At 40.9% G+C, this 27,697-nt stretch overlaps 1 protein-coding gene across 4 annotated transcripts in view; it reads left to right on the plus strand.

The window, feature by feature from the left end:
• NTRK2 (neurotrophic receptor tyrosine kinase 2) overlaps positions 1-27,697 on the plus strand; it is a 201,126-nt gene that overhangs the window by 100,526 nt on the left and 72,903 nt on the right. For all 4 annotated transcript variants that reach the window (XR_012042107.1, XM_072859245.1, XM_072859244.1 and 1 more), the window contains one exon: positions 17,428-17,616. Coding sequence is in view for 3 of the 4 variants with exons in the window: in XM_072859245.1 (XP_072715346.1) it covers positions 17,428-17,616 (189 nt within the window). In the remaining variant the exon portion in view is untranslated. The remainder of the gene's footprint in view (positions 1-17,427; positions 17,617-27,697) is intronic.

Consider the following 27,697-nt stretch of genomic DNA (forward strand, 5'->3'; position numbering starts at 1 on the left):
TGTTTTCCCCTGGAAGGGTATTAGCACAGTTTCAGTGTCTACAGCAGTGAAGTCGATGATGCCTCAGGAATAGAAGCGTCATCCCTGCCTCAGGGAACGTGATCCAAGAAAACAGCTAGTTCTATATAAACCTTTGTCCGAGGGCTGGGTAACGTTTCTTTCGGTTTATTGTCAGCCCATGCTGAGTTTTTGTAATGTCTTTACTCCAGCAGACATCCTAGCATAGACCTTGCTGCCTAAACCAGAATTCGCCTTTCTTTTTCTAAAGATGCATGCTGTGTAACCAGTTTTAATGCTTCCTCGTGAGACCTAGCGTGATGCTGAGGTCAGAGCTTATAAGTCAGCTTACACTTTTCTGCCCCAGATGGTCCCAGAGTGAAGGTCCATAGGGCTAGCCATGTCAGAGATTCCTGGTCCACTTGTACCTAATTAATGCAGAGTCATAAGAAGTTGGTTCACTTCTGTTAAATGTCGTAAGACTCCTAGGAAAAATTCAAGGGCTGTATGTACCTGTACAGATTAACTATTAGAATTAGAACAAAAAATGAATTCTCAATAAGTCTATGCTTTGTAGAAGAAAACATTTACATAAGATTCCCATTTTCATTCAGATTCAAAACAGTGTATGTTGTCTTAAATATGAAAGACAAAAGTTAAAGTATGAAAGAGTATCAGTGTTGGCTTCCTCCTGGTAAGCCCTGCTCATTGATTTTTCTATTAATGTCAGGTGATTAGATGAAAGACCTAGGAAGTCAGTTTCTCTCTTAGTTTTAGAAGCCAAAAGTAAGTTTTTGGCAGTCTAGGGTACTACCTCTGTGTTGTAATATAGCTGTGTGCCTGTCTTGTTGAAGTCTGTCTTCTGGGTACCAAGAGACAGATATCTCGGTCCCTGATGGGTCTTGTGAAGGCTTCTGCCACACAAGCAGTAACTCTGTGTTATTACTAATTGCTCAGCTGTCTCACTTTTCAAAACATGTAATGTTTTTTAAGTATGACCCAAATCATCAACTCTGCATTTGTTTGCTTACAAGAATATGAATCAAAATCAGGTAAGTTGACTGAATTGCCTGAGCATTTCCTTTCTCCAGTAACAACCAGGCATTTGAGGTATAGTTTTTGAAACAGAATGCACAGAGACCAGCTTTCTACTTGCTGTGTGGTATATAACAAGTTACCTTTTCCCATACGTCGGCATTGGTTTTCACTTGGGAGTTGGCATAATCTCTTTCCAGGTACAGAGTCATACTTCATCACTCTTCATCATTGTGTTAAAAAAGGCGTGAAGGGCCACGTGCCTCTTCAAGAGGAAGGCAAAGATTTATCATAACTACTTTTCCTTTCTAAAGAGGATGCCAAGTTTCCATTCCCTGCTGCTACTTCACACTTCGTTGGAATCCAAATGTATATAGAACCCTGTTGCTGTTGAACTGGACTACCCTGGGACTCAGGTGAAGTTGTTACCTGTCGTTAGGAGGTGATGGCGTTGCCTCTGGGGGCAGTTGTTCCTAACTGTGGGGCTCTAACATTTTTTGCTCCTGGGTTCTGGTCTGAACTTTGCCCATGGTGAGAGTGGCTGTAACCACTAGTGATTTGTAGATGGCCCACATGATAGCAGTTTGATCGGTGATTGCCAGGGGACAGATACTCGTGCCAGGAAAGGGCAACCTTTGGCAGACAAAGCAGAGAGGCTGAGGATTGATGGCACAGCGACTGAGTTATCCTGTCATCAGTCTAATTACAAAGGGTTTGATCGTCTCTAGGAGGGGAATGGAAATTCCAAAAAGCTTCTGATGTTTTTTTCCGCATTTGGAGACATGCAGGTCTTGCTTTGGGTGCCATAAATCAGGCTACTGTGAGATTTATTTGTTTAATACAGAATATAAATGTAATTTTAACTCACTACATTCATAAGGAATTCCATCTGCATGTTGCAGGATGCAAAGAGTCTGTGCAGATGCTTGCCTGGTTACGCCAGAGCCCTGGCTCTGACCCCAGATAGAGCACAGCACTGTATTCCCCGATAAAATAAATCACAGGGGCGTTTATTCATCTGAGATTTTTGTCATCACTGCAGTTACAGACAGGAGAAATTGTGCATGCGTGTGTGGTCCTGCCTGGAGTCACATCCTTCTCTTACTCAAGTAATTTTATCTGCTTCAGGATTCTAGGGACGGCTGTTAAGTGTACCACAATAAATTGTCCCTGAGTAATGTGTAACTGCTTTCTTTAGCATTCTGAAACTTTTTGTCATTGCTACCTACACATCGCAACTGCAAGCGCACAGCTTGTGCAGCCTGATTCTCCCATGTCTTTCCTTGCATTGAGTTTATGTTTATGCCATGTGACTGTAAAATGCTAACAGATCAATCTGTCCAGCAGTGAATATATCTGCATGGGATGCAAAACCATGAGGAACTCAAAATCAGTAGAGACTGAGAAAGGTATGAGTCAGATCCTTTTAACCAATTCACATCAGCTAAGAGATCAACTTAAATATTTGCCATTCGTAAGTACTACTACTCCCTACTATTTGGGAATGGTAAATTTTAAAGCTTGAAATTCACTGTCTGTGAACATTTGTAGGAGTAAACATCTTAGGTCTTGCCAGACATTTAACATAAAAAGGAAATGCCAACAAAATGAAGCAATGCGATTTTAATTCCAAAACTGTAAGGTTTTTGTGATGTTTAATCCATAATAGCCAGATTCCATGTAAGTTCTGTATTTATCTGTAGTTTCGTTTTTTCTACAAAATGATCTTTTAGGAGATTATGTAGGTGTAAAATAGTGCTATATATTACAGTTTTAGTCATGTGTTACTAACAGAGTGAATAAAGTAATCTCATTTTTTTTACTACCAGTATTGAATGAGTTTATGTATGATATATTCTTTGAAACTTGCTTTAGAACCCAGATCAGTGAGTTTAATTCAACAGGGCTAGCTTATTTTAAATTCAGGACCCCAATGTCTTTATGCTGGTGTTTGAATCATTAGTACTGTATTGATCTTTATTTTGCAAGTGATTTTGGTCCCTAAACATATAATGCTTAATGAAAAAAAAATATAAGAAATATCCCTGGGTGTGAATATTATTCATATTCAATAATTGCTTGGCAATTTGAAAGTAAATTGGTGCCAGATGGCATTGCTTAGTGATACAAAACATCAGAAATCTGTTGTAATCATACTCTTGAAAATGAAGTTTCACTTTAAAAATGACATCTGTAGTGAGAGCCTACATTATTCTTGCTTTCTCATAAAAATTTAAATGGGTGAGGAGCTCAGGACTTAATTTTTGCTTCATTTTGCAGGCTCATTAGTTAACTTAGCTGTTTCAAGTTCTCATATCTTTGTTCCTTGGGTTTTGCTACCACATCATGAAAACATGGAGAAGTCGACTGGTAAAGTAAGAAAAGTTGGTACTGTCTTAACAAACCAAATTCTAATTCCTCTGGAAGCCGTATTGGAGAACAAAACCATCCCAACCACGCAGTCAATGAACCATGTACTTTTTTTAAATGAGTTTCTGTATCCATCTAAGGTAACATGACCAAGTGGAGGGAGCAGCCAGCAAAACCCGAGGATGCCGAGGCAGTGCGGCATACCCTCCCTGCAGAGCCAGGTACCCCCCTAGGGATAACGGGCTCCTCTGGTTACTGGTGCGGTCCAGCCGTGCCCAGCAGAAGCCCAATTAAGCTGTTACGTGTTGGCTGCTTCCTGCCATCTCTCTTCTGAGGTGTGTTATCTCCGTGGCACAGAGCCCAGCTTAAAGCCTCCCAAAGGGGTGTGCGCCCAGGCGTGCTCCCAGTGCTGGAATGGCACAGATACTGTGGATAGCTTCAGTAGGTTTGTGTGATGATGAGTGCTGCACTGCCTCCAACTAGTGCTGTTTGCTAAGGATCCAAGCTTGCTTCTTTGCCCCGTTCCCGCTTCTTGTTGGTCCTGGAGGAGGAGGAGGGAAGGGAGATACTGCAGGAGGGATTCACTTCTGCTGGCTCCCAGCCTAGCGTTAAGCACTCTCCAGCAAGCTGGCTTGTCCACCTTGCATCCATCCCTCCTCTGCAAGTCCACATGACTGTGTGACTGAAAGGCGGAAGACCAAAATCCTGCTAATTTTAATAATCCCAGCAGCACTGTAATGAAAACCTAGCTCTGAAGCTTTTACATTTCTGGTAGGATGCAGCAAATTGTACCGTCTTTAATCCTCTCCCTGGCAATACTCCCACTGAATTCAGTGGGAGTTTTGTCTGAGCATGACCAGAGTTGGAATTGCAGGTTTGGTCCTGTATTAATTTCTCAGCAAGAAAGAGAAATGGATTTTATAGATTTTCAGTTAAACATTAGGAAGACATGAAAGTGTCATTCTCTATAATGTAGTGGTACAAATATGGGCAATTACCTTTTTGGCATTGCCTCTTGAGAATAATACAGATCTATTACTTTAACCCATTCCTAACGTAATTCATGTGCAGCCATATATTATAGATGCTGCCTTTTTCAGTGACACAACTAAATGCCACAGCAGCACAAGACTTAATTTGCCAAAAAGGTTGTCATCATTCTTAATACAGAGACAGCAGTCCTGATTCCACTGTCATTCATAGAGATTTTTGCACCGATTAAATTTAATAATAAATTTGTCAATTTAATAAATTACTCTTGGTTGATATTAAGATGAAGGGAGTTAGACTCTCGATACTGCTATTTCACTTCTTCCGTTCATAGGATTTCATGCTTCATGTTTGGTTTCACTCTTTGACCCTATCCCCAAATTTGTGTTTCTCTACATTTTTGATGAACTAGCTAATTGGAGCTTAGCACATTATTTTGGGTTAAAAAAAAACGCCAAACCAAAAAAAACCTAAAACCCCTCATCTGGCAGAGTCAAGTAAAATGTAGAAAAATCTTTGGGGGAAATGGATTCTTTCTAAAGACTGTGAAAATGAAAAACTTTGTTTACTGAAATTACGGTATAAATGTGGGGACTCCAGAGAATGAAATACTAAGTGATTATGTTCCTGCATTGAAGTCTGGTTCTTGGTTATTTAGTATTGTTGTGCTTGAAGTGAGGGTATGCGTTTTTCGTGCATGTGGGAAATGCACGTCTGCCTTTTGCAGTCTGGTCCTTTGAGACCTGTTTGTATGTGACCATCACAGACTCCAATTTTTATTCTAGTCCAGTGCAAGAGAGGATTGTGGCTGTACATGGTTTGTTTTGTTTTGCAGTCTCTGAAGGCAAGAAGATTATTTTTGCAGATTATCTCAGAGATACACTAATTAGGGAAGTTTATATCGTCTTCTGCTTCAGTTGGTGCTAATGTTCTACACATGTTCATTAGATTCATACAGAATTACAAAACCATTTTATTCTGCTTTGTAGTATTTGCTTCTAATGGTGGTCAGGAATAAGGCTATGTTATCAGCTTCCTTTAGCAGTTCCTTTTTGAGAGTATTTGATTTCCATGCAAATCTGTTCTGATAAATCTGTTGCTAAGAAACAGCCATGACTGAATTTTTGGTAAAAGAGGAAGTTACATTGAGAATAAATGAGTGTCACCCTAAAATACTTGAGTTTAGCAAGTACTAATGCTATTTAACTCTAACATATAAATTACAACATCACAGGAGGCCATGTGGACAATTGGGAACTGAGTATTACAAGGTGATAGGAAGCTGCAGAGTTAAGAAATCCAGGGAGATGTTAGAAAAAGAGAGGATAGATGAGCCAGTTGGCCAAGAGAGAATCAGTTAAGAAGAGAGAGGCAAAACTCTTCATAAAGGAAGAAGTGAGTGGATAAGCAGAGGAGGCACATCAGAAAAAAGCTAGGGGAGAATACTTGGTAAAGTATTCAGAAGTAGTAGAAGCAGAAATGATTTATGAAAACATTATGTGCAGCATGCTGAAAAAAGAGAAACACTGCTTTATTTAGAGCCCTGCAGAATAGAAGCAGTGATGCTTCCAATATTTTAGCAAAACCTCATTGTGGTTTCATGACCGGTTTTGTGACCGGTTTCACAATTAATGTGTCCATTTTCAGATCTGCTGTAGCAAAACTGTCAGAGCTTGTTGTGTAGCGTGGCCACCGCTGGGACAGCTGAGCTAGCTGGTACAGTGCAAGTAGCTCTGAGTGTGGGACATTTTCCTGCTTGCCGTAGAGGCAATTTAAAGGAAGGCTGGCAGGAGAGAGGTGACAGGAGGAATCTCCAGCAGATAAGACGTTATGTAGCAGGGAGGAGGAGGTGTCTGTAAATGTCAGTAGAGGATCAACATCTAGAGGCAAGTCAGTCAATTTGTGCAGCTAATCCCATAGCTTGTGAGTGATGCTGCTGGGACAGAAATTTGACATGTTGCCTTTCTATCCATGAGTGTCATTTGGTCCACTTCAGTTGTTTTTAGATCTGCATTTGAAGAAGGTTTTGAGCATGTAAGGCTTCACTGCCATAGGAATCGTGCTTGGGGAAAGAAGGGTGTTGTTTGGAGGCGATTCTGCATCTTTGATCTGAAGCTTTATTGGCAGGGATATTCCTCCAAACAGTCTGTTCAGCTCCCTCCCATCTCCAAAGGTGAATTCTTTTTTAAACAATGTCCCAAAAGATCTAATTGAGCATAATCCAGAAGTCTATAACTGGAAATGGAAAGTGATTAATAGAAAGCAATTGCTTTTCTTTTCTTTATGATTTCTTAGAGGTGCACAAAACTGCCGGATGCTAGAGTGAGTCTGTTGCTAAGGCTATTCCACATTGGAGAACATGGCAGATGCTTCACCTCTGTATCACAAGAATTTCTAACGATACATGATTGCTGAGCACCAGAAATCTTCCCAGAAGTAGGTTCTGGCCAGTCTCTTGCTGGCCAGCAAGGTTTTCTAAGCAAGGGCTGTGATCTCTGTTTGAAGGCCAGAGCTGGCCAGGGTGTAATTGCTGAGCGCTCCAGGGACAGGGGCTGTACAGAAAGCCACTGAAATGGCTGCTGTGGCAGAGACACAAAAGGAATCAGTTTCACTGTTGCTAAGTAATCTAATATAAATTGGAATAAAATGTCAGGCATTGATGCTCAGGAAGAAAAGTAAGCTATCTCTTGCTTTGTGCTCACTGAGGGTCAGTTTTGGACAGCCTGTCTTCTGTACTGAAGCCTCCTACCCTTCCAGCAGCTCTCTTCCAAAGGCCAGGTACTGCCTCCCGAGCACATGCAAAATTTGGGCCATCAGGACCCAAAGCCTGTTCACCCAAGGAGAGCATGAACTACTTGACAAGAAATAGATGGTGGAGTGTTAGTTCACCATCTTCCCATGCCTTCCTCTTCAGGCGTAGGTGGGACTTTGAATTTTGCTTTTAAAACCTATTTCAAAGGATGGGGAATCTTTGGAGATAAGGAGGAGCCAGTCCAAGTCAGTGCAAGTCCAAGAAATGTTTAGTTGGGCTGCAAGATCATCTCAGTGAGAGCTGAGTAAACAGCAAACAGCAGATTTCTGCAGATGTTGTTTACAATTTGAGCATGATGTTTGGGTTGATTGTGTGCGATCATTTAGTTTTGCTTCTTTGCAGATTGTCACGTTTAAGGTTAGCTAGTGCGGCTGTAAATGAAAAATGAATTGGAAGCTATTATGCTGGAATGCTTGTTGAGAACAAATTGAGAGGTATATTTCAATGTAGGACAGTGTTGACTTCATAATTCGTGCAGTTTTGGGGGCCTGTAAGAATCTTCCACTCACAAAAAGTGAGAAATGATACAAGACTGTGTTATAGTGTCATGTAGTTAACACTCCCACTAATGAAAACTGTTCAGAAACAATTCAGGGGGAAAAACCCACTGAAATAAATTGTATGTAAAGAGTGCAATTAAATAATGTGTGTTCGAGTAGAATAACCCACTGTAGACTGTGGATTCGTACATCACTGGTGTGCTTCTCACCTGACTAAACCTGTCTTGATTCTGCAGCCTGGAAAAGTAACCTGCTAATGCATTGAAAAGTGTGTACTTTATTGCTATGTGCTATCTATTTGTGAGCTACAGGTCTCATTCAGTTCTGAATAGACATAAATCAACATTTGAAGAACCCAAAGTGTTTTCCATAAGATCACTCAAGGTCTACCTTTTAGTCATCATGGAAGGTTAGGGCTGAAAGGGGACCTTCCCTGTCCTAAGCTTGTATCGACTATATGTGCATCTTTTCCAACAGATATTTTCCTGATGTGGCTTCAAGATCTCCAGAAGTGGAGATTTCTGAGTCTCGTATGAGCAATTCCAGTGCCTGAGGATGTTTTCCTAACTTTTTACCTCAGTCTTTCTTGATACACTTTTGTCATGCAACTTTTCATTCCTGTCCAGCATAGGCATGAAATAAAGAGTGCTCCCTTATATTAGAAGGCTATCCTTGTGCACCTCCTCAGACTTCAGTTTAGGATAAAAGAAATCCTATTCTTCAGTATTTCCTCAGGTCTCTGAGTATTTCTAGATTTTTCCATATCATGTTTTCAGCTGATTTGCTTGGATGGGAGAGGCCTGTAGATAGTATCTCTATACTCCCAAGAAATAATCAGGGAGGGTTTAAGGAAGGGAAATTGTTTCATTAGTAATGCTTTTTTTTTTTAAAAAAAATAAAATAGGCACACAAGCAACAAATACCCGTTTAATCTCAGGGAGCATTTCTGCATATCTGCCGTATCATCTAACCATGTCTAACTAAACAGAATTTGGAAAATTATTCAAGTTGACTACTCCAAATAGCTTTGCTGTTCTCTCAGATAAAGACTGACTGCCAAAGCAGCATGGGGAAACTTTGTGTTGCTTCTGTATACATTATATTTACCTTCTAACAACAGAGAACATCATTCCCAGCCCTAGGAATGGGAATGCTAACACTTAGATTATTTATGAGAAGTGTGGAGGGAAGCGATTGTTAATTAAATAGTTTTTAAATTAAACGAAAGGCAACAAGGATTTAATTTTGGGTGAGTTATTCTTTTTTCCTTAATGCCAACAAGTGCATTCCAACTGATCTTTTTTCTTATTGCGGTGATTTTTCACTGTAGTATTTTTGAAGGATTGTAATTTCACCCACGTTTCCGAGCTATCCAAACCTGCAGGTGGTTATAATGAATGGTCTTGGTGATCTATATTAAAAAAGATAAATCATTTTTTCTTTCCTTCTTTCACATTTTCCACTGCCTTGTATCCTTACTTCTCTGGCTCACATATTTGTATTGATTAATACACTACATCCCTGCTAGATTTTTGTCTCAGGTCTGTGTTTCATTTGACTACCAATAATGAGAGGCCATAAATTCCTCATTCTTTATGATAGGGCACATCATCTGAGCTGCAGATACTGCAAACGTGTCCACGAAGCAGCGGGCAGCTGTATAGCTACCATTCATCCTACAGCTGAAGGAGGGCTATAAGTCCTGAAGGGCTCCGTGGTTCGACAGCCAGGGCTGGCAGTCCCTCCCCGGTCCTGGTCATGACTTTGACAAAGATCCCACCTGCAGCGCTGGGCAAATCAGCGAGCTGCTCAGAACTCCTCCCGTTGCCTCCAAATTGGGAATAATAGTAGCATGTACCTCACCAAGGACAAACTGTGAGGATTTATTGGTTATGGTGCTTACGAGCTTGAAGATGTGTACCAGATTGTGGTTGTGAGACCTGTTATACAAATGTCTCCCGTTCTGGCTGAAAGGAGAAAGAAATCGGCAACCTTTGTGCCGCAGGCTGAGGCTTCGCTGATGGCATCGCTGGGGGAGAGCTGGCCCTGGAGTGAGGCCGGGGCGGAAAGGAGTCACGCACTTTTCGTCCTGCACAACAGTACTAGCAAAACCAGTATGTATTAGAGACCTCATCCTTTTTCTTACAGGGTTTTGCAGTGGTGCAAAGGAGGTTTCTTGGGTGAACTGCCTTGCCAGTCTGACCCAGACCTAGACACCTGTGTCTTTGTCCCTGCATCCTGTAGGTTGCATGGCTTTCAGGGAGTGTTTTGTGTTATGAAGAGGTCCCCCAGGTTATCCTAGGGAGCCCTCCCTGTTTGGAAACCTCCCTTGCAGAAACTATGACCTCTGGAATGCTTTAGGCTCCTGTGTAAAAGGATGTGTGAATGCGTGCGTACAGGGGAGTATAGACGAGGTTGTGAGAAGAAAGGCAGCTGAAAGGAACTGACTGGGATTCTTTCACAGTCATGCTCCAGAATAAAACTGAAGCAAACAAATATGCAGCTGTGGCTCTTAGATTCAAAGCCACAACAAAAAGGCCTGATGAAATACTTGAGTGGCTAAAATCTGTGCACAGTCATTTCAGTGGAAATTACCCAGATTGCGTGTTTGTTGCTCTCTAGAGGAGTTAGGCATTTTAAATAAGCTTTCCAGCAAGAGGAACATGCATTGTAGGGGAAAGGCATTTAAGTCAGTGTGACTGACCTTTTGACACCTAGCAACACTGAAAATTTGGTACTGTAAAGCTGAATAACATAGCTATTATTTCACTAGACTCAAAGGTATGCATTACTTAAATTTTTCTACATAGGAAAGAAAATAATCCAGCACTGTAACTTGTTTGCTCTGTGTGAAAGTGATACAGTGATAACAACGCAATTTAGTCATCTTGTGAAGCTGCAACAAATGAGGAAAGAAAATACATTGATTTTTCACATTAAAACAAAAGCAAATGGATTCTTGATCACCCAAATGAAACATTACATCAAAGTGGTGTGACTTCATCATGATTTTCAAACAAATGTCTCTGCTTTGCAATGGTTGTAAGTGAACAGACTTCTAAGGGCTGCTTGTTGAGTTTAAACCTTCATTTTCAGCCACTTACTCCTGCAAGAGACCTCCAAGGAGCCCCCTTCCTTCTGTTAATCAGAGATTGTTAGAAGTGCATGGTGACAGGCAACAGAGGCATTTGTCTGCTGGGTGTGGGGAAGTTCTCCAGCTCTCCATTCTGGTTCCCCCGACTTCCTGGGAGCGTGCTCTTGAATGGGAACTGAACTTCTTGGGCAGTGTCAGAAAGTTTTTCTCATCTAATATATCAAGAAGCAACAGAGTACAAGCTTCAACAAGCAGTGGTGGGTGCAAATCAGTTAAATAGACTAATGATACCTGTCAGAAGATGTGAAATTATTTATCCTCTAAACACCCAAGCCTGGCAAGTCTCAGTTTTCTGAGTCACAGACTTAATGTCTGCAGTGTGGTTTTTGGCTCAGTGTGCTGTACCAGGATAGAAGGACATGCACTGTTTGAGCTGTGAAGAGCAGTGTGCTTCAGCAGGATAGACTTGGGTATAATGTTGCTTGGGGTGATCTTACTCTTGTGTTTTCTCCACCACAAACAAAGGAGGATTAACTCCATAATATTCATTTTGCAACTGATTGTGACAGTGACTGTTGAGCTGGCTTCACTGAGGCTAAGACTAATGGCTGTTTTCTGGGCAGCTGGCAGGGATGGGGATATGAGACAAGAAGGGTTGGTCGGAAGGTGGGGAGAGGCAAGAAATGCTATTGCTCTGCACAGCTGAACTGAGAAAGCATAGGAGCACCTTGCCTTGAGCTTTCCCTCATTAAAAGCACCAGCAGCTGCAAAGTGAAGACTGTCATTTTAATAAGCCCACTCTAGATTTGCAGTAGAATCTGACTTTACTTTGAACAGCTCCACCAAGCAGAGACTAAACTGGTTTCTCTTTGGGAAGATTATTCATCTGGCTTTGAATTTATTTCCTTGTGTTCTATTTATGCTTTTTAATTCAATTCCCTGTATTCAGCATGCAGTATTTTAAGAGACCAATAATATAAAATAATGTTTCTGTAATTGCATTACTTTCTATTATGCTGGGCTCTCTTACCCAGTCTAATAGAATTGCATAAACATGACTCGATACCACAGTTGCATGCAGTTGTTGAACTTAGGAATGCAAAGGAATATTCAAAGTAAAGCTTATAGCACCTTAGAAAAAAAATGTGCCAAGCCATGACTGATGAGTTGTCTTCCAGAGGGAATGAAAGATAAGATAGCAATTCAAGAGTTAAGCTAAAAAGATGTCTGTTCTGGTAAGAAAGTTGGATCCTAGCTTGATAACAAGAAAAATTGAATATCTGCTCTTGCTGAAGCGTAAAACTTACCTTTTAATCATGCAGAAAAGAGGAACTTAGAATCTACAGCAAATATGGGAGTCTCATGGGGAAAGAAATCTTGTGTAATTGCTTTTTCAGAGCAAGGTATTTAACTAGTGAAAAAATACACCCCTCCCAAAAGGAAAAAGAGAGAAGATTCAGCATGGCCTCGAAATTCAGCAGAGGTGATGCTTACTGATGTGACATGGACTCAGTGTCCTGCTTTTGGCTTGATGGTGTGCTATTACCATGTCCCGGCACAGACTGGTCTCTGTTCCCAGAGGAAATAAGAAGAGCCAATGCTAGCGCAAGGTCAGTTGAGAAATTTTGCTAGCAGTCAACGTCATTTTTCACGGAAGGAGCCACAGTTATTAAGGCATCACAGCACAAAATCATCTCTATAAACAATCATCTTTACCTGAGCTCCCTCGTAACACTTGACTAAGCAGATGCATCCTTGTAACTACACAGCTCCAGCCACAAAGCTAAAATCGGCTGGGTTTTTGATAATTATTACTCCTATTGTTTCCCAGTGTGCCTGAGCCATTAGTAGTGATTTCAGGGATAATTGGAGTGATGTGTGATGCACAGAAGTGTGTTGTGAGGAGGATGCAGGATATTGTAGCCTCTAAGAGATCTTGTTAGAGCTTGGAGAGCAAACATGCAGAGTAGATTGCTTATATCTTTGACACAGTAGGTGGAGGGAGAAGTAGATGGACACAAGTCTCATTTGTGACCATGTAAACTAAAGTCTGAGTATATGTGCTTGCAAGGCCATGCCAGGTGCAAACAAAACCTGTATGTTCTTTCTGATTCTGCATTTGAGAGTCTCTCCTTTTTATTTTTTTGCCTGAGCCTGCTTAGCTGAGTCATGCTATTATTCACTTTGGGACTCTTTCTGTGCTTTGATACACAGGAAGATCGTGTGGATTATTCCAGTGGCAGCCAGTAGTCAGATGTGTTGCCACAGCCAACCACCTAAGTATTAGCAGAAGTCTGAAATAACGCAAAGCAAAATGTAGCCCCAACAAATAGCAGTGTAGATAGGTCTTGGTAGCGTGCATGTTAAAGCTGCATTAACTCTGATGGCAATAGGAGCAGCAGGAAAGGCTATATTTTATAATTATGAAACTCCTTCTCCTGGCCAGAAATAGCAGCACACCTTGAAAATAGTTAGTTTTATTAAATTTTGTTTCTAAACTTAAGGAAACTCATATCTGTTGGCACCACTGATGTCAAAGACAGTGCAGAGATGCACTATTCAAGAGGTAGCACAGAAGTGGGTTATATTTCAGGGAGGAGTGCTGACTAGTGAGGGTAAACCATGACCTCACCCCAGCAGTGTTTGATTGTCTCCAGTTTTCTGTGGGATGTGCAGTAAGAGATGTTTGCTGTTTCTGCTTGTCCCCATACCATGTGCCGAAGATCATTCACAACCTAAGTGTGGGAGTTATTTTGGCTTTATTATAACTTTTCAGTTTCAAATATAATTGGTTCTCTTACATGTCACCACTTTTTCAGAGAGGTGCTGTTTTTTGTACATAGAAAGGATTTTTCTTGGGCCTAGCTGATGCAGAATGGACAGGTTTTTAGCTCAGCATCAAAGAGAGGAGAAATTCAGCCCTGCAGTGTATAGCTCTCATGTTTCTTCTCCAGGGCAGGCTACGATTTCTCATCTGGCTCTGGCTTCTACCTTCTTAAGATAAGAAATATGGTCTAAAAATGAAATCAAGCTAAAATGTTGGGCAGCATATTTGAAGGTGGAGAAGGCCTCTGGAGTTTTCTTAAAAGCTCAACCTGACTGTGAGTCAGCTATTGGCAATAGCTAATGGCTATTGACAACCCATGATTTTCACTCCCACCAATGACATTTTGTCTAAAACTTTCAGATTTCAGGTGTGAAACCAACAGCAGATTTTATAAGAACCAGAATCAGTAATAGGTGACTGAGGGTAATTATAATACTCATTCTGCCTTTGACAAGTAATTTGGTGACCTCATTTTGTCTGGACGAAACCATACTTTAAGGCGCTTTAATTTTGAGTTCAGTGCGTATTCAGAAAAGGGCAGCTCTAGCTTCTTGTCAGCACAGGTGATGGCCTCATCTTGCCTTCCAGAAAATGGTTTTGCATTACTAGAATATCAGCTGCAGTGCTGGCCTGTAATTGTAATGGGGCTTAGTGCATTCAAAAAATGAAATGTAACTTTATGGTAAGTGAATAGTCTGGCAAATAGGCAAGTGTGGAAACAGTTTATGTACCACTTTGCTGATGTTGACAAAAAGGTCCCAGCAAAGGGGAAATTTGAAAGGATGTGAGCTCAACTGCCTCTAATACACAAAAATTTCCATCTGTTGAGTTCTCATTGTCTTAATTAGAGAATAAATATACAGGAAATAGTATTTTTGAACCCAAACAACTACTTCCAAAGACCATTGCGTGAGCTGATTACATGCTAATAAGTGAGAGGGATCACTAAGTGACATAGCACGAAGTTTGTAGAGTTGAATTTTTCTTAAACTGTTTCATACTGCCAGAAATTGCTTTAGAAATCACCTCATTTTTCAGTTTTTCCTCACCTACATCAGAGAGCTGAATATAGTTGGACCCTGTTTCATACCACACAGAAGACTAGTTTTTACTAGTTAGCCTAATTGAGTAAACAGATTTACAGAACAATTGTCTACTTTTCACCTGCAGCACTTTGAGTTTTATACTGATTGACAAAACAGTGCACCATACAAAATTGGGTCTTGGAGTAGTGCAGAAATGATTTGATGAACAGAACGAGTTTCTGTTCATTATTCCACTTAAACACCTAGAAATGTGTAATGGTCACTTTTCCTTACCATCACCGGATGTGTGGTGGAAGCAAACAATGACAAAAGAGCCTCCTCCTGCGCAGCGGAGAACAGCAGGGCTGAAAAGGACTTAGACATGCCTATAGTAAATTACAGAGCCAAGAGAATTTGCCCGTTTGCTGTAAGAGAAGGGATTTGACCCTCATACTAAAGTTACATTAGTATAAAAGGACTTTTTTTTTCTCAAGAAAATATGTATTTGTTGGCATGCTTTTTGGAGCCATTAGCTTGACATTCAGAAATGTCAGAGATGTAAGAATGATGTCTAGAAAAAATTGATGAGGTTTTAAATGGGTTCGCACTCAATGCCACTGCACACAACTCTCATGCACCTGAAAAATGTGTTGTGACTTCACGTAAGTATCTTGTGTGCCATCTGAGGGACCCTTTCCCACAGTTTGTTAGGCTCTGCACTTCACCGGAGAAATCTTCACCAAAAACTCTTAATCCTGGCAGCTTTCCTAGTAGAATCAATCTTTTGAGGATCTGGGTGATCAGTAATGACAAAACCAGCCTTGGTATTAGTATTTCACTTGATAAATTGCAGAGATCTAGGCTTCACTTACATTTGTCAACAGTGACTTTCCAGTGAAGTGCAAGGTATTTGAAAAATTACCTCTAATGTTTCAGGCTAGGGGGGGAAGTACTTTTTCAAACTATGTGAACATTTCCCTCATGCACCATTAAACCAACTGGGGAGAAGGGAAAGCAGGACAGGGGTGGGAGTACACTTGAGTCTCTAAAGGTAGGGTTGAATAGCCACATGCCAAATTATTTAAGTTTTATTCCTGTGAGCCATGCCATGTAATGAATAAGTGTTTTTGTTAACGATACAGTGAGCCACAAAAGATCAAGAGTTTCTTTTCTTTAAAGCTGCCCTTTCTTGGCTGCCATGTCTGGGACTGTCCTAGTTCTCATCTTGTTCCTTAATTGTGTGTGTGCTATGGTGGATCCTGCCCATCTTCTCTCTTGTCCTCAGTGGTGCATCTACAGGAGCTGCTGCTGGTCCCTATTGTCTCTGTCTCTCTCTGCATCCCCTGTCTATCCTGCAGGCACAGATGCCATCTATGTGGCGGGTTACTGAGCTCTGTCTTGCCTCTGCACTGTTCCTTCTGTCCAATCTAAAACTCAATCTGGGGCTCCAACATTTTGCAATGGGGTGACGGGCAACTTGGAGTAAACCCAGCTTTTCATCATCCTCAAGGTCCTCTCTGCTGCCCCCTTCCCTGGGGGGACATTCGGCCACGTGTCGCTGCTGCCCGCGGGCTAAACGCAGGTGTCGTCTGAAGATGCTGTTCCAGGATAGCCCCTTTCAGAGGGCAAATTTTTCCATCTGTTTCTAGTATTGTCTTTTGATTGTTACAATTAGAAGATGTGCATGCCACCTCAAAAACCCTGATTAACATGGATGGAGAATTAAGTGAAATGTGACGTGTGTGATCTCTGCTGGCTCTTCAGTGGGGAGATCAGGCAAAGTGTCGTCGCTGCTAAATGGTGATTCTGGTTTTCTTTGAATACTGGATGTAAACTGGAAGATGTAACGTGGAATTTAAATGTCAGGGTTAGATGGCAAGAGTTCAAATGTTACTTGCACTGATCTTGCTGTTAGATCAAAGGCCCCTGCAGCTCACAGAAGTGGGACACTCTGCTGAGCAGGATTTTTTTTACCCATTTACAAGGTTTTATCTCTGTGGCGCTTTCATTAAAAATATAAAGCACAGAGTGAAAACCAAACAAAAACTGTCACTGAATTACTGATCAAAGTAAACCTCTTTCTGGAAGGTGACCAGACTTGGGTGTGGATGGGGGAGCCAGTGGGATGTTCCTCTGGGCTGGATGAGCCCCTCTGCAGTGACCCCAGATTTTGCAGTGGGGTGGGATGTGTCTTTCCCACTACTCTTCTCAGCATCTGCTCCACACCTTCTGTGACTGTTCAGATTGTCCCCTGGATTTTGGATCTCAACCGTGCTGTCTTTCAGAAATTACCAGCTTCCCACATCAGGATGAGCCCATCTCCTCTGTGTCTTTTGTCTTGTTATAACGCCACCTCAAAGGGAGGGCAGGCATTTCCCGGATTTGTGGTGATTATTGCTGTGTGATCCAAGTAGGGCATAAGGTAAAAAAAGTTAATGCATGTATTTCATAGCTTATTTCTGAGAATGACAGAAGGAGTTCAACAAAGTTGGAAATCTTTCCTAGTTACAGACTATGCTGGACCCTAACGCATTCAGTCTAGGTGATCTACCAGTACAAAAATTTGTTTCACATTCCAGCTCCTAATGGAAAAAACCCACTGTTCTCTATCTGCTCCCAGACATATAAAATTCCTGAGGTAAGGTCAACAAGGTACACAGAGAGCTGTTGACTATGGGGATGGAGGACAAACTAGTCCAAAAAAAAAAAAAAGGAATCGTCTGAGGGAAGGGAACCATGTGCTGAGTTACAAGAAAATCTTTTGTTTCTAACTCTAGGTCCTTCTTCAGTTATCAGCAATGACGATGATTCAGCCAGTCCCCTCCACCACATCTCAAATGGCAGTAACACTCCGTCATCTTCTGAGGGTGGTCCTGACGCAGTCATCATTGGGATGACAAAGATTCCCGTCATCGAAAATCCCCAGTATTTTGGAATTACCAACAGTCAGCTCAAGCCAGATACCTGTAAGTACAAACAACTGTATGTGTTTCAGTTATTCATTTTACCTGTGCAAGTGCTGGGGCTCCTTAACAGCTCTAGCAGAATAAAATGCTCTAAATTCCCGGGACTGGAAGAGTGGGGTTAAAATGTATGCAATTTGTTAAAGGTACATGGGATGAACCGCTTTACATCTGTCAAAGCCAAATTCAGCCCTTGTGATGAGTCAATGAAGTCAGCAGTGTTACACTCACAGCCCAATCCATATTCCATCAAAGTCACCAGTAGCCTTTCCATTGATTTCAGTGGTCTTTGGCCGGTCCTGTGCACTGAATGTATTCTTGGGAGAAAACAAATCCTGGGTCAGAAGCAGAAGTCAGAATTATTACATACGCACTGCTTTTAAATTGATCGTATTGGCAATGAACATAACCTAACTTTGAAATCTGAGTATTTGTAAAGTTATAAGAATGATAAGGGTTAAAACTTCAATTCTTTTAATTTCATTGTATAATTCAACCTCTACAGCTGGAAAAGATGTTCAATATTTAAAAGTAGAGCAGAAGGTTGCATGATGGACAATAAATGTCACATACAAATTCTTTCATGTTCAGTTAGAAGCAGGTGAAATGTGAAAAAATATGAAAAGTTAAACATCATTAACTATAAAAAAAGACTATCCCTAACTTCAGATGCTACTCCTCAAACCTAGTAACAGTTTTAGAATTGGACACGTGAAATGTTGATTTTTTAGACAGTGATTAGCATTGCAGCAGATAACTGAAAAAATACCTAAAGGATATTGTGATTAATAGTAACTGCACTGCTTACTATTTTTCATCAGTACATTAAGGTCTTTTAAGTGTTTGAGAGAAGGCTGTTTCTGCCTCTTTTTTCCTCTTTTATTTGTGTGAATGTACATATATTTCTGAAGTGTTACTGGAAGTCTGAACCATTTCTCTGAGGAGTCACTTTAGAGATTCCCAGTATAGCTGGTGAGCATTGGGCTTGCAACTAAGGGACGCTACATTCTACCTGTATCCTATCCTGAATGATACCGCTTCATAGCACAAACTGTAGTCTAGAGGCTTACCGCCAAGGTCAGAAACCTTTGCCTCCAACTTTGCGAAGCTTAAATGCTGTAATAGGAATCTTTCTTGACCTGTGCATGAGGGCGTGCATACATATGAATATGCATGACTTCTAAGGTTGCAAAGACTGGTGCTGGACTACCTATGTATCTTGTGAATATTAATGCTCATCTACATCTAGATCATTGCACTAAGCACAATCCACAGAAGAATGTTCCTGCAATGCAACAGAAGGTCTCTTTCTGCCTTTTTATTGTACATCCCTGATGTTCGCTCTTACCATAGCTTTTTTGTGTGGCACTATTTTGTGATTAGAAATGCCCCATTATCTCTTCTACCAGAGGATGTTTGAATAATCTGGCCTAGCATATGCAGTGGAATGCATAAGGTAATCACTGAGTTCCTGATACTTGATCAGCACAAGGAAAATGTTATACAGATGCATTCTGATTAGAACATTAACTCCTGTGAAGAATAGAAGCCGCTAGGGAATCGGAAATGGGCAACATGCCCACTAGAGCTCTCTAATGTTATATAAAAGGCCATGCTTTTAAATATGAGGCTACTGTACCTCCGTTCCCAGCATTAGACAACATTATAATTGTTTAAATAAACATCAGTGACTACAGAGTATTTAACTTTCAGCATTAATGTTGAAACAACATACATGGTGTTCTGGGGAAAAACCCAAACTGTACCAAAACACAGAATTCTCTCACATTTAGTAAGCGGCACATTAAGTACAGATGCATTAAATCACGGCTGACTAGTGCAAAGTAGGTCCTGATCCTAAAAATACATAAGTCTGTGTTTGGTTTTGTGTGCTGCAATGAAACCCACATGGTGTCAGGAAATTAATCACAGTATATGAAGTTCAGTTTGTGCATAAATGCTTGCAGGATGCGGTTCAAGACTTTGCTATGGTGCTCTAAGGAGATTTGTGGGGCTGATGCTCTGCATTCTGCCACATTGCCATGGTGGTCCCAGTCTTTGTGGTTTTATTGCTTTAGCAAAGAGAATCAGGTAAACTGTAGCAGTGTACAAACCAAGGCAGATTTCTCCTACCACATTGAGCATGCATCCAATAAAGAGCGTAATTAAAATTGTCTTGGACAAAAATGGTCTTCCCAGAAATAATTTCACATACACTCTCTTTCCATCTCTCTGACTCGCTTATTATTACAGAGCTGCACTTGTCCTTTCTTAACCTGCCAACCTCTTCCTGATGTGTATATCTGGTATTTATAAACTTCTAAGCTAAGTAGCTCTCATACCTTTTTCCTGTTTACAATAATGCCAGCTCCAGATGTCATCTGGTTTCTCATCTCCAGCAAGATAATTAACATTTATGTTTATTTCCTATCTAGTCTAAGTTCCATTGTCCACTAGCATTAAACACAGCGATCACTGACAGTTATGCTGGAAAAGATTCCTATGTATTTAGCCTATGTTGGTCTGTGGAAGGAGGTGAGACTTCAAGCTAGGTGAAACTGTACGCAGATCATATTGCACTTGTCACAGAAGTTGAAGGAGTACGCCTGCTGTGAGTAGCAAGTGGAGTTTCTTTTTTGTTATCTACTTAAGCCATACAGTGACTTGTCTACAGATAGCCATTTCTGAATACAGTGTATCAGGCTCCATTGCAAAGTATTAGAAGTGTATGTGTTTAAAAGAAAATTAAAAAGTTGATCACGATCAATTTAGTTTGAAATTCCATCACTGTATCAGTAAATTGGTACTTTCTCTACTGAATAACTAAATCCCAAGGAGTGATGACTTCTAAAGAGTCAGTCTCAAGCTAAAAGTTATAGCACTTTCCTCCTCTTGAGAGACAGCTTTCAAGGTGGGAAAAGCAAACTGAGGAAGACCAAAGACCCATCGACTTGATAGGTCGGGTTCCAGTCATCACACAGAAGGACTGAATTTTTGTCCCAGGTTTCAGCACAACTGTTCATCTGTACCTTTAATTGACATAACGGTAGAAAATTACTCTTCATCTTCCAGCTGGGACTGGCTGATATTTCCCACTCCAGCTGCTCATCATCTTAACTACCCATTTTCCTTGCCAGCAAATGCACTGATGCTTCTTCAGCACTTGTCTGTCTGACACCCTATCCCAGCACTCCTGACTTTTCCTTTTCCTGCCATGTACCCTTGGTTGCTGCTGGCTGGTGGGCTCATCTGCCACTCCAATATCTTGAATATTTCCACCTTGAAAGTTTACAGTCTGTGGTGCGCAGACATGTTTCAGACATGTACCAGACTTCTTGGTTCCTTTTTGTGTGAAATCAAAAGATGCTTCCTCTTTGGCAGTACTTGACTAACAATGACAACTCTGATTTCAGATGTGTGAGAGAGTCCGCAGCCTGGACTTGGTGAAATGCTCTTTGCACCTAAGTTGTGATAAACCAGCTTGTGCTTTATTAGTGTCAGCCTGCAAACCTCTTGCCTGGCAATTACCAACAGTGTTCAGTTGTTGCTGTTGAAAATTAGGCCATAACTTTGTAGTAAAGTAACATCACCAGGTGCAGAAACCTTGCATAGATGGCAAACCTTGCAAAGACTTTTGTCCCCTGAAATCAACTGGATGATGTGATACCTTGTGGGCATAGATGCTAACTATTGCTAGATGGTTAGCTTCACTAATCTTAGGAGCTGTCATAGCCCCTAAGCTATTTGGTATTTTTGTTAATACCATGATATTTCAAAAATTAGTCTTCTACATCTCTGCACAGAAATTGTAGTTGCTAAAGTTGCCAACCAAGCCTACCAGACCTGTTGAAACAGGACAGAAGAAACAAAGCCATTTTCCCCATGAACGGCTATGGCCTTTCTTCATTCATCACTTAGCTTGCAGCCCAGTGCTTGGAATATATCAGCCCATTACACTTTGGTGATTAATGGTGGAAATGCAGTCAGTAAATAACATTGCTGTATTGGTAGTAATGTGAAAAGCAAAACCTGAGGAGAGGGCATGCATAAAATGTCATTGGAAGTGTCCAGGTTGAGACTGTCAGGGCAGAACAGGGCAGGTAAGAAACTGCTTGCAGGTGGGTTTGGGATTTTGGGAATCAAATTGTTCTCTGAATCTCACCCTAGTAACCCCCACCCCCGCCCAACAAAGTCACCGTGGTTGGTTGATTGCAGCTGAAAGGAAGGCTGGAGCTTTGCCCTTTCATGGAGAGGTTTGCAAGCTCCAGGTTTTAGGCCCCCTAGGGTGGATAAATAGCAGCTGCACTGACATCAGTTTGATACTTGCAACTCACTCCATTTCATCCCTAAAGATATTACCAGTGATGGAAAATAGCATACTGGGCAGGCTTGTTGATTAGTCAGTGGGTGGTTTAGTGGCAAGATGTTTTCAGTGGCTGGCCATACATATAGCCATTGCATTTCAGATGATGTGGTGTGGATTGTGGCTTTCATATGGGAAATTTGGCTATATTAATGAGATAGTCTTAATATTTCATCTGTATTTCTGCAGTTTGGGATTGTGTTCCTTCAAGTACAGGAGTGTGAATGTGCAGTTTAGATAATTATTGTACTTCCAGTTGGCCTCTGGTAGGGAAATTCTACAACTGATTACAAGTTTGTAGAAACAGTATTTGTAAATTAATTTTGATTTATTTTGCTGATATGAAAAAATGAATTTACCATCTATAGCTCCAGTTCCACACTAAAATTGCTAATTGCATGTGTGATGCTAATTTTAAAGGCCAAAGTTTTGAGATCATCCCTCTTCTATCCCATTTTGAGCACTGAACTTTTCAATTTATGCTTAGGGACTTTCATTTACATTTTAGGGATTATTACACCATTTAGTTAAAGGTGATCTGAGTAATTTTCTGACTTTCCTTGTTCTTTTACTATAGATTTCTTTTTAACATATACATAGCCAGACTTTGGTTGTCCCTGTTAGGCAGGAAAGTTACAGAAATGCTCTGCTTCAGTCTACCACCTTCTTGAATTACTTTTAAGGGAGAAAAGAAATAGGAGTGTTATTCTTACCATTTTGTCATGACTCCCACAGTACTGGACTTTTCTCTTTAAAGCCATAGGTCTTGGAGTCTGGTGATGCCAGATTTCATTTTAGAATGAAAAAAATGTGAAGAAAAGCTTGAGAGTGTGAGCCAGACCCCAGAAGGCTGAGAAAACAGAAAAAAAAAAAAATCTGGATTTGTTTTTCTTCTGTTTATTACCTTGTGATTCTTTTTAAACCCAGTTTCATGATTTGGGAGCATGTGAGGGTGCAGAGCTGGCCCTGCTCTGCCAGCCTGGGGAGATGGCCCTGGCATGACCACCGCAGAGAGCAGAGGGGAGCAGCCAGATACTGGGACCCATGGAGCTGCATGTCCTCTCCCAGACTGTTTGTGGAAGGGTGCAGCTACTTATAGCTCAATACCCAGTTGTTTCTGTGGCTCTGACCACTCACACCCTGCCAAGGCAGACTGGTTTCTCTTAGTTTCGGAGTAGGCTGACAACCTTCTCCCCAACCCTTGGATCACTAGCAACGGGCCATTTGATATGAAAAAAGAAGTAGTTGTCTGTATTTCCAGAGTAGGTTCAACAGAAGGAGGGGATGTGGTCACCAGGTTTGTATTTCTCAGGCATCCTTGCCCCAGGAGTCCCACGGCACTTTATTTGCCACGTAACAAATTATGGCATATTCCGGCTTGTCTCTGTCACCCTAATCCTACAGTTTTGAGGAATAGGGATAATTTTTGACACACATTACGGGGTAAAAAAACAGACTGAGTTGGTCCCTGTGCACAGAAGAAGGGTCTCCCAAGAGAAACACTCTCTTCTGAAAGGCTTTTATATCTGAGTGACCACAAAAGAAAGGCTGCTGTAGTTGTTTCTTAGCCAGTCTAAGCCTGGGGATTTTCTATCAACTCCCAAAGTCTGCAGAGCTGAAAATTTATAAGCAACTCATTTTCCTATAAAAGACACCATGATCAACAGCCAGGATGCAGAAGAGCAAAACTGATCAATCTTAGTGAAATCCAGACTGGGAGGAAAACCTTGCTGTCCAAGCTGAACTTGTTAGTCTTGACATTCATTGGTAGTCAGGATTCAGAGGTTGGGAGACTCAGAGGGCACTCACTTCAGGATCTTCAGATGCTGAAAACAAAAAAAGCTTTAGATGCTGAAAGCCAAACATGAATGAGGTTGAGATTACAAGGAGGGATATGCATATTATCTTTACTGCTCATCCTCATCCCATTGTGTGCTTTACTCTGGAGATATTTTATTGGCTGGGTAAATCTGTAAGAGAGATACTGGCTGAATAAAGATATATGAAGGTATATTTTATCACCTTGACTAAATAATTTTGTAGTTTGATTGCATGTTTTAATCCCTGATTGCAGCCACCATTTAAAAATTGTGCCTTTGCAATTGTTCATCAAGTCATACATGTGTCAGAAATGTCAGCCATATACATCAGTGGTGTATTTCATTAGTTGCATTTGACTTTTGTTAACTGGCAAGAGATTTGTCTCCCAGACCATAGCATACTGAGTCTCAGATATTTTTCCCAATAATGTGGTCACATATTTCCTTTGCCCAACAAATAAAATGTAGCAGGGAATAAATAAATCTGTGAGAAATTAGATTTTTTTAACTTCTGTCTCTCATTCTGAGATTCAGCAGACCTGCATTTCTTTTGTTTTCTAACCAGATAGAATAAATTCTCCCAAAGGCAGAAGCATTCAACTTGAAAAGCGTGGGGTTTCTACCTCCTTAAAAATTCAGAATCGGAAAGAAAGGAATATTTCCACATTTAGTGTAGAGATGAACCTATGGAATCACTTTTTCCCCCAGAAGTTACCTGTGTTGCAGTCTTGATCTGTCCATGAAGTCCATTTACATCTAATAAAAAAGGCAAGAAATCATGCTTTCAGCAAAATATTTGCATTTCATCACACAGAATGTTGTTCTGTGACCTGAATTATTCGGTAAACTACTTGCTCTGAGAGTCCAAATGCTGGAAATGCAACTGCAAGAAAGAGCAGCTTGGACTCTGATTTTTAATTTATGAATAGCATGACTGTTTTATCACCTGGAAATACAGCACATGAAACATACTAAATAGTGGATGTTTTAAGGAGATCTGAGCAATGAAGATCCAAAGTATGCATTTCAACTACAGAGACAGAGTACGAGGCAAGGCAGCAGGAAACATGCACTCTCAGGAAAGTGTCCAGTGCCAGAATTCAGGAAGAGCACGCACCTTCTTGTGTAAATCTGTCAGGTAAACTTCAGATAAGCAGACTGTTCTTCAGCAGAGCACTGGAATGCACTGTCAACATCAAGGCCAGCCATGGACTTCATGTAAAGGGTACACTTAAGGACTTTATGAAAGCTGAAATTAAACACATGCACAAGCATTCTCAGCAATTTAGGGTATTAGTCAAGAGCAAAAAAACCAACATGCTGCTTTTTTAGTAGGTGTAATCTCAGTGGCATTGCTACATTCAGTTTGTCATTTGACAATACATATGTATCAGAAATACATGCACTATTTTGGCACCAAAATACGTAGCTAAATCAGTAATACGTAGATGACAAATAGCACTGTTTATATTGTAATGATTAAATTATGCCTTTCAGACTCTGTGCTGCATATGAAGTTCTATGGATGTTGATTATATATACAGAAACCTGCATATGTATGTAAAGGCGTAATGGGAAAATAACATGATGGAGGTTAAATGGGTAGTACTTAAATATAAGTTGAATGGGGAAAAAAAGTAATCCATTGTGAAAACCTCCTTATCATGAGCCTAAGCATGGGAGCAGGATTAGGCCTTGGATTTATTCCTTTGTGTCAGTGAGAGTTTTGTCTAACTAAGAAATACACATCCCAGGGAAGCAAGGTAGTATAAATAAGAATAAAATGAGAAATTTTAAGTCTAATAAATACGAAAGTACTTACGTAATTTTTAGCCAAAATTATTTCATAAACCCTACTTCTAATTTTCTTGAGTTCATCACCAAGCAAGTGCATTGTTATTAAGAAACATGAGTATGTAAAATGCAGTTAGCCCTGAGCACAGGCTCACCCAAAGATGCATTTTGGGACAAAATGATCAGGAATTCAGTTGCCCACAGTAAGCATCAGTTAAGACAGGATAGTGTTTATCGCAGTTGCAGTGTGAGCCATGTTGTTTTTCAGCTGTGTATAACATCTTCACACCTCTTGCCAGCAGCTGTCTCTGAGAAATTAAGCCTGTCAGTGCTTTGAGACTATGACTTCTGAGAGCGGTTTGTGTCCTGGAGGAAACCGTGCGGTTGGCTTTGCAAGTTTGCAGACCTGCCCAGTGCAGGGAGGCTCCGGATGGCAATGGGTTACGCTATGCCTGGAGCCATCAGAACTGCAGAAGGGCCCACTGCCCACTCTGAATATATGCATGCAAGAAAATATGAATAGATTTCTGTGTTTCTGTGTATGAATGAGGGTGTATTGGCTTGCATGGCAGCCCAAGCGCACAGCAGGAGTTCACCTGCTCTGTCCCTCCCTTTCCTACATCATTTGTACTCTGGCTATCAGATTCTGCAAGAGAGGTGCTTGCTGGGGGATCCTGCTGGGGGATCCACGTGGCTGGGATGTGGAAAGCTCATGCCCCTGCCCCTGCCCCTGCCCCATCTCCCCCTGCAAGCAGGAGTGCTTATCAGCTGTTCTGGGATGGCTAATCTCCCAAACCTTTTTTATTCTGTGATCTATGCAGCTTGATTATCATTCTGTCTTGAGAAACCTTTCCCAGCAAAAATGCCACCAAGGTTCATAAGGTCCAAGTGCGTTTGGTTTGGTTTTGACAGGGTTTTGCTGGGGAGCTGCTCTTTGTCTCAGGCTTAGCGGCATGTGTGTAATGGGCATGGGGTAGGCCAGCAGCAAGTGGAACCTAATAGCCATTTAAAATGTCAGAGATAAAAGTAACACAGTTGGTAATATTCTGTAATGTTCTTCAAATATTTTTTTTTCAGCATTAACTTGTTAATTAAACCTCTCAACAAGCTTCTCATTTTCCACAATAGCACTTGGGGAAAAATGATAAGGCTGTTTTTTTCTCACTGGAAGATGTTTAATTAATATACGCATTTTAGTTTAGACATATATTCTCTATAATAAAATACCTGAGCTCAGCATTTTTGACTCATTTAAAAAATATGATTGTGTGGGTAGACAATTCCAGGAACACTCTTCCATCATTAATTAACACAAATAAAAGACCAACTGCTGAAAGGTATCTTTATGATCACCTTTTAGAGCCCTCACTTTCTCAGTTTTCCTTAAGCTAGTTTTTCTTTTGGTTTGTTGGACAGAAGTGAGAGCACCTTTCAGTACCAGCTGCTCTCTCTGCCAAGGATGCCAAAGGGACCTCTCCTTAGTGGAACTATGACTGAGGGGCGCAAGGAGAGACAGGCAGCCATTGAGCTCAGTAGTTCCCAGGCTGTGAGGGCTGGTATGAATTTCTCAGCCTGTGGTTGAGCAGGACGTTCCACAGAGAACAGGTTATTGCTTTTCAAAGGCCAGTATGTGAATTAAGTCATGAGGCATACAGATCTGGTATGAGGTGAACACTCGCTTGGTCTTATCTCTAGCCCACCAGTGCCCATAATAATTGAAGACTATTACTTGCAGATTGCAGGTAATCACTGTGATTGAAGTATAAAACCCCTGCAGGGGAAAAAGGTGTCAAATAACCTAAGTCACGACCCTGCAATGAGGTCTGAAATTGTTAAAGTTCTGTTGATGAAAAGTTGTGCAGTACCTCTGGCTAGCGACTTGCTCATTAGCTTTTGGGTGCAGTTAAACATTTAAATGTAAAACGTATTGCATTGGGATATAGTTTGCATTTAGAAAAAATATGTGGTGTATGCATACCAATTATCGCCTGTTTCTCTAAATTGCAGCATATCTCTGTATAACTAATAATCTCTCTAGGGATTTTTTTTTTTTCTTTCTGCATTTGGGGAATCTAAATTCCATTCTCAGATGTCAGCTAGGCACATG

Source organism: Ciconia boyciana, chromosome 4 (genome assembly GCF_034638445.1).
Source record: "Ciconia boyciana chromosome 4, ASM3463844v1, whole genome shotgun sequence".
In the NCBI taxonomy this organism is placed as follows: Eukaryota; Metazoa; Chordata; class Aves; order Ciconiiformes; family Ciconiidae; genus Ciconia; species Ciconia boyciana.